This window comes from Chenopodium album, chromosome 9 (genome assembly GCF_948465745.1).
Source record: "Chenopodium album chromosome 9, dcCheAlbu1.1, whole genome shotgun sequence".
In the NCBI taxonomy this organism is placed as follows: domain Eukaryota; kingdom Viridiplantae; phylum Streptophyta; class Magnoliopsida; order Caryophyllales; family Amaranthaceae; genus Chenopodium; species Chenopodium album.
The window spans coordinates 63,413,615-63,423,850 of record NC_137842.1 but is presented as its reverse complement, the minus strand read 5'-3'; the positions used below and the strand labels follow the sequence as shown (position 1 = coordinate 63,423,850).

General features: G+C 32.3%; 2 protein-coding genes across 2 annotated transcripts; one reads left to right on the top strand and one right to left on the bottom strand.

Annotated features, from left to right (window-relative positions):
* The first annotated feature begins 1,032 nt into the window (after positions 1-1,032).
* LOC145558714 (putative histone H2A variant 3) lies at positions 1,033-4,508 on the top strand. The gene is made up of 2 exons (XM_081620030.1): positions 1,033-1,333; positions 3,924-4,508. The coding sequence occupies exons 1-2, from the start codon at positions 1,226-1,228 to the stop codon at positions 4,218-4,220; spliced, it is 405 nt and encodes a 134-aa protein (XP_081476156.1). The 5' UTR covers positions 1,033-1,225; the 3' UTR covers positions 4,221-4,508.
* Positions 4,509-5,120: 612 nt separating this feature from the next.
* LOC145557911 (RNA polymerase II C-terminal domain phosphatase-like 4) lies at positions 5,121-6,044 on the bottom strand. Its single transcript, XM_081619088.1, has one exon. It carries the CDS (start codon positions 6,042-6,044, stop codon positions 5,121-5,123), a length of 924 nt encoding a protein of 307 aa, XP_081475214.1.
* Positions 6,045-10,236: the final 4,192 nt, after the last annotated feature.

The window sequence follows — 10,236 nt, the reverse complement described above, 5'->3', positions numbered from 1 at the left end:
ACATATATTCTTATTACATTTCTTCTATTTTAATTTATTAATACAATATTGCATTACTTCGGGCTTGTTCACATTTACTGAGCTAAACTGAATTGGACTAAAATGAGCTGAAATGTGAGATGTTATATTCGTATTAGTCTATTTGATTTAATATTCACATTTAACTATACTTTAACCTAATGTTTATAAAACAATTGTATTAATATACTGTAACACCCCGGCCCTTTCCAGAAGGTCACCCATCCCAATACTACTCCCAGGTCCCAGCCAAACACGCTTAACTACGGAGTATCTCAGCATATGAACTCTCTAAAAGGAAGATGCATCTTGTTGATATGAGTAGTATATCAAATCCATTTAAAGCAATCATAAGGGATATTACATATACTATCAAATGAATTGTTAGTAATAATAAAGCGAGTGAAAAATGTGCGAATACTATAAAATTAATTGCCAAGACACTATAAGTGTATAACTCATCAAATTTGGCCCAAGATGACCCATGGCGTGTTCTAGCCTGGACGAACTTTTTCATAGGGGATCACAATTCACGGATTAGATCTTGCCTAAAAAAGTGGTGCGTTTCACGCCAAGGTTATGGATCGAGAAAATCATGCTCAAACTTGCTACTTGGGGGGGGGGTCAAAATTAGCGGGTTTTCGGGTCAAAATAAATTCGGCTCAAAATTTAACTAAAAATTGAATTTGTAGGTTGCCCAAACCCCCAAAAATTTAAAAATCAAATCGGATTGAACCGGGCCAATTTGAAAAGATCTACCTTAATAAAAAAAAATACAACTTAAAAGTCCAAATAGAATATCGAATATCGGATATGAATATGGGTAAAAAAACAATACATTAAAAGTCCAAACATAAATGTCGAGCATCGGGTATGAATATGGGTACATCTTTCGAATACGGGAGTATTGAAACTTTGGAAGGGATAGTATCGTCAACTCCTAGTCATATCAATAAAATCTCAAGAAGTTGTTTCCTTTTCGGCCACCTCCCTCTTTCTCTCTCCTTGATTCCAAGTATAAATCAAAAAAATCCACACTTCCTCTCAATCTCCCCCATCTCTCTATCTCTTTCTCTCTCCTCCCCGAAAATCCACTTTGGCAATCCGGGTGTTTTCCGCAAATTCCCAAACCCAACTCAAAGTTTTTCTTCTTCTTCTTTTGGGAGGGAAACCAAAAACCCTTTCATTTTTTGAATTAACCCCAAAAATGTCAGGCAAAGGAGCAAAGGGTTTGATTACTGGCAAATCTTCCGGATTGAACAAAGACAAAGATAAGAAAGCCCCCATTTCTCGTTCTTCTCGTGCTGGTCTTCAGGTCTTTTCTTTTCCCTTTTTTCTGATTTCTTTCTGGGTTTTTTGATGTAATTTTTGTAGATCTACGCTTGTTTGTTCAAAATTTGAGAAATTTTGCTTGTTGGGTTTTGTTCAAATCACTTTAATTGTCTTGTGATTGTGTTATTTGATATGATTTTCATGAGATTAGTTGATGGGATTTCTGGGTTTTGAATTTGGTTGCCAAAATTCTTTATTTGGGATATTTTTGGGGTGGGGGCTGTGTTAATTGTCATTCGTTGTTCCGAATTGATGTTGTAATTTTGGGTATGAATTGTTGTAATGCTTGTTGGATGTGCTGGTTTTGGAGGCCAGGATTGAAGTAGAATTAACCTTTGAACATTGAGTGATGTGAAGTTCAAAACTCATCTTTTCCGATTAATTCAAGATTGTCCCTGGAATTGCTATTGAAATGGATTCTTGTAGGTTGCAATGAAGTTTTTGCGATGAGATTTGACTTGGGTTTTGGCTATTTGTGATGCAATTTTTTTGAAGTATAAGATTAATTTAATCATTAATAAAGTGAATTTGGTTAGGATTAGTTGACTGATATATGATGTCAGTTGTATTAGTCCTTGGGAATTTTGTATTTCGTGTTTTTGTTAAAGCATCAATTTTGGTCAATCTTGAGTCATTAAAGTCACAAATATCAGGTTCAAGGTTCTTGACTACGACCACCAATCTCATGAGGTCTTGTTTTTGTTGAGTGTTATTTGATAGTCATATTCATAATTAATCAATTATGAGGAGTATTGCCCTCTCCATCTGCTTCCTTTCAGTCCACAGTACTGTTTTGCATAGTTCATCTGCATTTGTAAAAGAAGACTGTTTTGTTTAAGCTGTTGTATCTGTGGTTTCTGTTCTTTCTCCAACTATTAATTCAAAGACATGATATGGCTGGATAGTGGATAGGGTTAGGTTGTGTGCTTTTTAGTCCCTGAAAATATTGTCAACAGCAGGACATCACATTGTAAAGCGATGAATTTAACCTTTGTGTTCAGAGAAACTTGAGGTTGAAACTTGGGGTTCTTTGTTGCATTTATCTTGGTGGGACAATGAAGTTGATCATTTGATTGCGTTATTTTTATGTTGAGCTTGAAACTTGAGGTTGAAACTTGGGGTTCTTTAGTGAGCAATTCAAAGGTTAAAAGAAAAAGGTCTGGACCCTGGAGAATGACTTTCTTTTCCATAGTATGGTGATAGGTGTGTGTGAATTTGTAATAGACCAATCTTTAGAAAGGGCACTTTAGGAAGTTTAGTGTTATTAGTAGCCTTGCTTGAGTATAAATAGAGAGAGAGTAGAAAGAAGAAAGTAGGCATGAATTGGGTTATAGGAATAGAGAGTTGCAACCTCAAGTTGCTAACTTGCTAACAGGAGAGTTGTAGGCTAAACCTACTACGTACTACCTTTGTAAGCTTTCAGCCATTATCTATCAAATTATCAAGCTTTTATCTTAACTAATTCTTGGAATTCATACAATATTAACATCAGAAAATCAGTCTATAACAGAGTTCTCACAGAAACTAAACTGCAGTAGGTCCCTTTGAGTGAGGTTTTACAAGTTTTAAATATGAGAGATTTGTAAGATTGTAGTGGATAGTGTCATATTTTTCCAGAGAGATCTTGCTTGAATGATTTATTATACATATGCTGTAAGGAGGTGAGAGGAGAATGTCTACAATTGGATTCATTGCCAAAACTAAAAACAGAAATTGATAATGAATTTGGGTCGAAACATTCTGGATCTGGTTTTAGTATCTTTCTACAAAATAGCAAGTCATTCTGTAGCTACTTAGCATTGACAATTTTGTGAATTACATTTTTGGCTAGTGTTTTAAGAAGAATTTCTTTATTTTTTGTTCTTGTTGTGAAATGTATCATTCTATGCAGAAAAAAGTATACTTGTGTTCCAAGTAAGTTCAGCTTGTTTGTTGCATCTTTATAATTGGTGCTGGCAATAAAATAATAAAGCTTGAATCGGAAGGAATCTAGTTTAAGGGAATCCTGGTGAAGCTGCAATAGTGTTGGTAGCTCTTTGTGGAGTAAATAGTAAATTTACCTTCCTTTACTTGATCTGTCATTAAGTGTTGATTCGTTGACATGCCCCTGTTTTGAAAATATTTATGGACATCGTGCCAAAATAGATGGGTGCATTATATGTTCACATTATGTCAATTTTAATGATGAAACAAATTTTGTTGCAAAAAGTTGAGAATATATAAGAAATTTGTCATCATAATTTCCAGCTGATGTTGCAATATCTCTCTTTTTTTTTTTTTCAAATAAAAAGAAGTCCTTCATGGGAACTCAATTTTTTTTTTTAAAATTTATAAACACTACAAATTGGCACTTTAAATGCTTCATTTTTGGGCTATTTGCCTCGTATCATTGCTCTTTGCTAGCCTGTAAAGCTCGTGACATTCATCCTGAAGGCTGAAGCCCTCTTTGACTGCTGATACTGAAAGCTCTTTGCATTAACTATTGCTGCACAGTTATGTTTAAGTTGATTTCTGATGTTTTATTATTGGTGAGCTATTTATTTTGCTGAGATATCTTTTTGATTAATGTGCAGTTTCCTGTGGGTCGTGTTCACCGTCTGCTCAAGACTAGGGTAACTGCAAATGGGAGGGTCGGTGCAACGGCTGCTGTTTACACTGCAGCCATCCTCGAGTACCTGACTGCTGAAGTATTGGAGCTTGCAGGAAATGCAAGTAAGGATCTGAAGGTGAAGCGTATCACTCCTAGGCATCTGCAGCTGGCTATCCGTGGAGATGAGGAACTTGATACGCTGATCAAAGGAACTATTGCTGGTGGTGGAGTTATTCCTCACATCCACAAATCTCTCATTAACAAGTCATCTAAGGATTAGACCTTATTTATATGATTATCTGGTGTTAGATATCTGCAGTTTCATGCAGAACCCTCAGAATGGATGTGATTCTGACAGAGACCCTTTAAGTAGGTGCCCTTTTTTTTTTCTTTCTAAATTTTAAATGTTTAAATCAGCCACAGGATGGTGATTGTGTTACTGATGTGTTCTGTAGGTGTACTTGAGTAGTTTATAATTTCATTCTGTGGATTATCCGTTTAGTTGCCTAGCTTGCTATCATAATAACCTTATGTTGTTCGATTTATGCTTTGCCATTCATCAATTCTATCATCAATTGTTAGTTGTTACATGATTTACCTTGTTAGCAACTAGCATTCTCAGTATAATCACAAGCTCTAGTCAAACAAGTTCAGTTATATACTTGTCTGTTGTACCTATTGATTATTAATTTAGTAATGCAACTTTTCTGGACTTGTTCTCCCTTGTGCTTGTACACTGCCAACATTGGAGCTATATCAAGAGACCGTTGTTGGATCGACTGTTATTGCTGCTCTCTTGCCGTTGTGTTAGCAGTCTCCAACTTGTGCAACCTTCACAAGCTTGGTTATCCAACAGTTGGTCTCAGACTCTCATCCATCTCTATGTAATATACAAACAGCCACTGACTAATTCTGCCATTATTCCTCAGTCCTCAAAAAAGACTTGATTCGAAATATAAGTTTTTATTCAATATACTAGTAATATAATAAACAATGTAAACTTAGAAGATTAAAAAATTACATACAATAACTACGTAGCTAAAACTACAACAATGAAGCCACCAAGATAACATTACATATATTATACGACCATCGTTACATTAAATGATGAAGTATTGTTGATCGCATCTTGTGTCTTTCGCCTTTTTGTCATTGGGGTACAATCATGTTGTAGCAAGACTCAATTTAGTCTAATTCTTAATCTCTTTGGCTTGCTCGTTGCTACAACTTCATCAACACCAAGCTTTTCATCTTTGTCATGTTGTTCTTGATTCGAACAACCAAATTCCGGCCGGCTTATCATAACCTTTTCAAGCTCTTTTCTTGCATCCTTAGCAGATTCATCCTTTTCATTACCACCATCATAAAATCCATTATAAACACCCCTTAATATATCAAGAACCCTAGCAAGCTCCCTATCCAATAACACCTTTTTCTCTTCCTCTAAAGGAACAAAATCATAATCATACGGATTTATTTTTATTAGGTTAGCCTTACAAGATTCCTCCCAAACACTTTCGGTATCATCCACAATCAATGTTGCTTCTCGACATGATAACACCACATCCAACGCCTTTTGATTTGCCTTCACGCAATCTTCCCTAGCGATCACCCACAAAAACTTCTCCAATCCACCGAGTTTTTCAACCACCTTGTGAGCATACTCACGGGTTCCCATGGTGCATATCGACAAATCGAACATAGTGCTAACTTTCTCAAGGAACTCATGTACACCGGGCCTTAACTTCACAACAAACTCCTCACCACTCGAAAGCTTAAACTCGGAAATATCATCGTACAACATCATGGCTCTTATGTTTTGTCGTCTATGCTTAGACTTGAACTTCTTGATCTTTCTTGCATGAATTAGGGTATGGTCCAAATCAAGAACTAAGTGAAGCTTCTTGCGGTTAAACAAGACTTGAGTATAATCATATTGAATATGTGTAACTTCATCAAGATTGAGGATTAAGTTGGGATGGATGAATCGAAAGGGTAACTTGATAGGATCGCCACAATCGAATGTCCATGAACACTTGTTATCCATGAATGATGGATGAGAGCATTCCAAGCTTTTCATGCACAACTCTAGTATTTCTTTCATTACTCTAAAACTTTTTTTTTTTTTTTACCCTCTTCAATATCTTTGTTCTAATAGTTCAAGAGTTAATTTATAAGGAGTAGTAAAGAGTGTAATTGGATTACTAGCTTGCAACTTGCAATGCAAGTACATTAACTACTAACTAGATAAGATCTAAAGATTAAACGCTTAATAATAACGAATTATAAAGTTCCTTTTTTTTATTTTTTTATTTTTTTTATATGAAATTTTTTTGTAGGTTTTGTTAATCCTTATTATTGTTTAGTTACTTTTCTTCTATCTATTTTAACCTTTCTAATTTTGTAAATTTTTTGTTTATACAAAATAGGAAGAGGTGTATTCATTAAATAAATATTTTTTTATCCAAACGTTAAATAAATAATAATTTAAAACTTACAATCACCCTATATTCAATACAAGTATTAAACACACCTAATTTAAATCTCACCGTGATGGAACCGACTAAACCCTACATGGAGGGATGGACTATAAGCATCAAACTGTTTGTAATTATTATTATTTTGACGAAACGGTTTGAGTTTAAAGTTCCCTAATATAAGTTGCCCCAATATACTATAAAAATCCACTGGTATTTTTTTAAATAATAAATACACATATTATATAATTAACTTAATCAAGAACTAAGGCCTTGTTCTCTTCACCTTAAAAAAAAAATACTACATCCGGTCCAATTTATTCGCAACAAAGGGTTATTATTTGTGAGACATAAAATATTCCTTTGTTGCAAGTAAATAGTAACAATAATTTCAGTTTAGTAAAAATAAGTTCAGTTCAGTAAAATTAATTTCAGTTCAGTAAAAATAAGTTCAGTTCAGTAAAATTCAGTTTTCTTAAAGAAGAATTATAATAGAAAATCAGTAAAAATAATTTCAGTTCAGTAAAATTAAGTTCAGTTCAGTAAAAATAATTTCATTTCAGTTCAGTTCAGTAACAATAATTTCAGTTCACTAAAAATAATTTTAGTAAAGAAAACCCTTGTTCAGTTCTCCAAACTTGAGTTTGATCATTAGGCGCAATTGAGCATGAAGTGCCTTATTAATTATTTTATTATTTTTTTTATTTATTTATTTTTTTCTTTTTAAACCGCCTAATTAAGTATTTTCTGTTTATTATAATTTTATTTTTTTATTTTTTTTATTTTTTTATTTTTATGATTTATTAGTTATTATGATTTATGATTAAAAAATAAAAAAAGTATAGCATATCCATTATCTATATTTATTTATTTATTTTTTGTGTTTTGGTTAAGAGATACTAACTCTGTTTTAAACACGCAAGTGGGAAATCGAACTTGAGACCTCCTCTAACCAAGCAAAGCTCCAACAAACCAACTTAAAGCTCCAACAAACCAACTTGGTTATCACTAACAACATGAAATGCAAGACAAATATTAGCTATTTATTAGTTATACATATATATTACATATATTACTAGTTGCCAGTTGGGGCACAGAGATATATTCTCTAAATAATATGTTCCCTAAATATTATTTTAACATGCTTTGACTCAATATTATTTTATTTATTTATATATTTTTACCGATAGTTTTCGATAAATTATAGTAAATTTGTTAATCAAAATATTAACTATTAGGGGAAAGAGTGAATAGAATGACTTGATTATTATTCATCAATAGGTGGAGTATTTATACAAAATCTACGAGGATAAGATAGGAAACAATATTTCTCCTAAAGATATATTCTCTAAATAATATTTTAACATAAAATAAACCTAAATATATTATTCTCTTCGATTCAAAAAATATTTTAACATAAAATAAACCTAAATATATTTTCCAATATCTCATATCTCTGACAAACTCCTATTCCTAATAAATTAAACTCCTTACGCACTCTTAATAATTGCTTTATATAAAAAAAAAAAAACACCCAAAAAAATTCTAGAGTGAAAATACTAAGTTGCCATGGATTCATCAGAAACAAAAAGTGAACATGGTGATAACAAAATCAATGATCCCACCACTCTAACCTTCCGCTATATCCAACCGGAATTAACCCTCACACTCGAAGAGATCGAACGTCTTCGAGACGATAATTTAAATTCCCTTTATACCCGCAAGAAGCTCCATTTACTTCTTGACTTAGATCACACACTAGTTCATGCTAGGGAGACCGTGACATTCAAGTCCGAGGAGATAAAATCCTTTAAAAACATGAACGATGTGTTCGAAATATTTAATGGTAGTTTTATAGTGAAGTTAAGGCCGGGTGTTCGCAAATTCCTTAGGGAAGCTAGCTCCATGTTTGATTTGTCTATATATACTCGAGGCGAGCGAAGCTATGGACAAACCATGCGTGACATACTCGATTCTAAGGAAGGTGGTGAGTCGATGTTTTCGTACGTGATTGCTAAGGAGGATTGCTTAAAAGCGGAACGAAAAGGTTTAGACAATGTGTTATCACATGAAAGGGTTGTTTTGATTGTGGATGATAGAGAAAAGGTTTGGAAGAATTGTGGTCATAAAAATTTAATTAAAATTGAGCCTTATTTTTATTTTCCTAGCAAAAAAGAAGGAAAAAGGATGGACAAAGAGTTAATTAGGGTTTTGAGGGTTTTAAGGGAAGTCCATAATTTATTTTATTTTGATGACAAATTCAAGTATGTTGATCAAAGAGATGTGCGAGATGTGCTCAAACGTGTTATGAGGAGACCGTTAACTATTTTGAATCGGGTCAAAAGGAAGATCGGTAGATTCTTGGTATGTCTTGAATCTAATTATTACTCCTATTTCATTAAATTTTATTTGTGTTTAAGGAAATTAATTAGGAAATAAGTTAGGACTTATTTGGTATTGTTTTTTGTTTACACTTTTCTGTTCTTGGTTTTCAAATTTATCATGATTTTAATAAGTTTGTCTAATTTTTGTTTTATTATATGACATACTTCATATATCAATATGAGTTTGAAATTCGAGAAACCAAAAAACACAAAACCACAGCGATGCCAAATGAACCCTTAAATTATTGTTTAGGTTTGTTGTGACATTGCAAATTTGCTTGAGTAAAAATATAAATGTTTTGCATGTATGTCTAATATGTTATATATTCTATTAATTATTAACCTTCACTTTTATGATTTTATGATTTTTTAATTTTTTTGACAGGATCAATTCTTAACTTTAATTAAAAAAAAAAAAAAAAAAAAAAAAGGTAAGGATATATATATGTAACAAAATAACCTAAAAATATGGAAGTCAATCCTAACAACATTGACTAGATAAATAAAAGATATTTACATAATAACATAATGAATAATAATCAGATATTCTTATTATTTCTTAATAGCTAAATCTCTAATTATATCATGTCTTGTGTGATGGTGAAGCTATCGCCAATGTGAAGCTACTGCGATGAGACATGCCTTGTGCACATTCATGGAAGCAAGCGGGTTTTCAAAGATTTGTGCTGGAGAAGGACAACATGTGATGAAGGGTCTTGCTCCTCCTTTAGAGTTTGGTAGCATTCTTAAAGACATAGAATGCTTTGTAATGTGGCTGGGAGGTTTTAACCCCTACTGTAAATAAGATGTGTGTGTGTTTTTTTTTTTTTTAAAAAAAAAAAATCTAATTATGTTTGTGTAAAACTTTTAAAAAAAGTTTATACTTTACATTGAAATCAAACCCAATAATTTTTAAAGTATATATATACGAAGTCTTTGAAGTATATGATAACTTCTATTTTTGTATATTTTTTCAAAAAAAAATAAAAAAAATCAAAAAAAAAAATTCAAAAAAAAAAAAAAAAAAAAAAACCCTTCTATTTTAGTATAGGTAAAAAAATGTTGTTTAATGTAAGTTAATTTAATTTATACATGTGGTTTATATGATGCAAAATAAAAGTCAATTGAAATTTTAAATAAAAATCAATGTGTGTACGGGACAATTAAAAGAGTAAAAGGAACTAAGGAAGTGTATTGTATTTTAATTTAAAAGTGAGCTTATACTTGAGTGAACCTTTGACATGTCGTTCACTATCAAATATTATCTATTATCTACTCCCTCCAACCTGTTAAAAAATAGTTCAAACCCTTGCTTAGGTACAAATTTTTAGGTTATAGCTGCTAAAATTTAGGTTATAGCAGCTAAATAGTTCAAACCCTTGCTTGGGTACAAATCTTTAGGTTATAGATATTTTTTTTTTAAGGGGAAAATGTA

Bases quoted from the DNA above. Each gene is read 5' to 3' on its own strand.
- LOC145558714 (XM_081620030.1), top strand. From the start codon at position 1,226: ATGTCAGGCAAAGGAGCAAAGGGTTTGATTACTGGCAAATCTTCCGGA. The intron at 1,334-3,923 runs GTCTTTTCTTTT...ATTAATGTGCAG, and splicing joins CTTCTCGTGCTGGTCTTCAG to TTTCCTGTGGGTCGTGTTCA.
- LOC145557911 (XM_081619088.1), bottom strand. From the start codon at position 6,044: ATGAAAGAAATACTAGAGTTGTGCATGAAAAGCTTGGAATGCTCTCAT.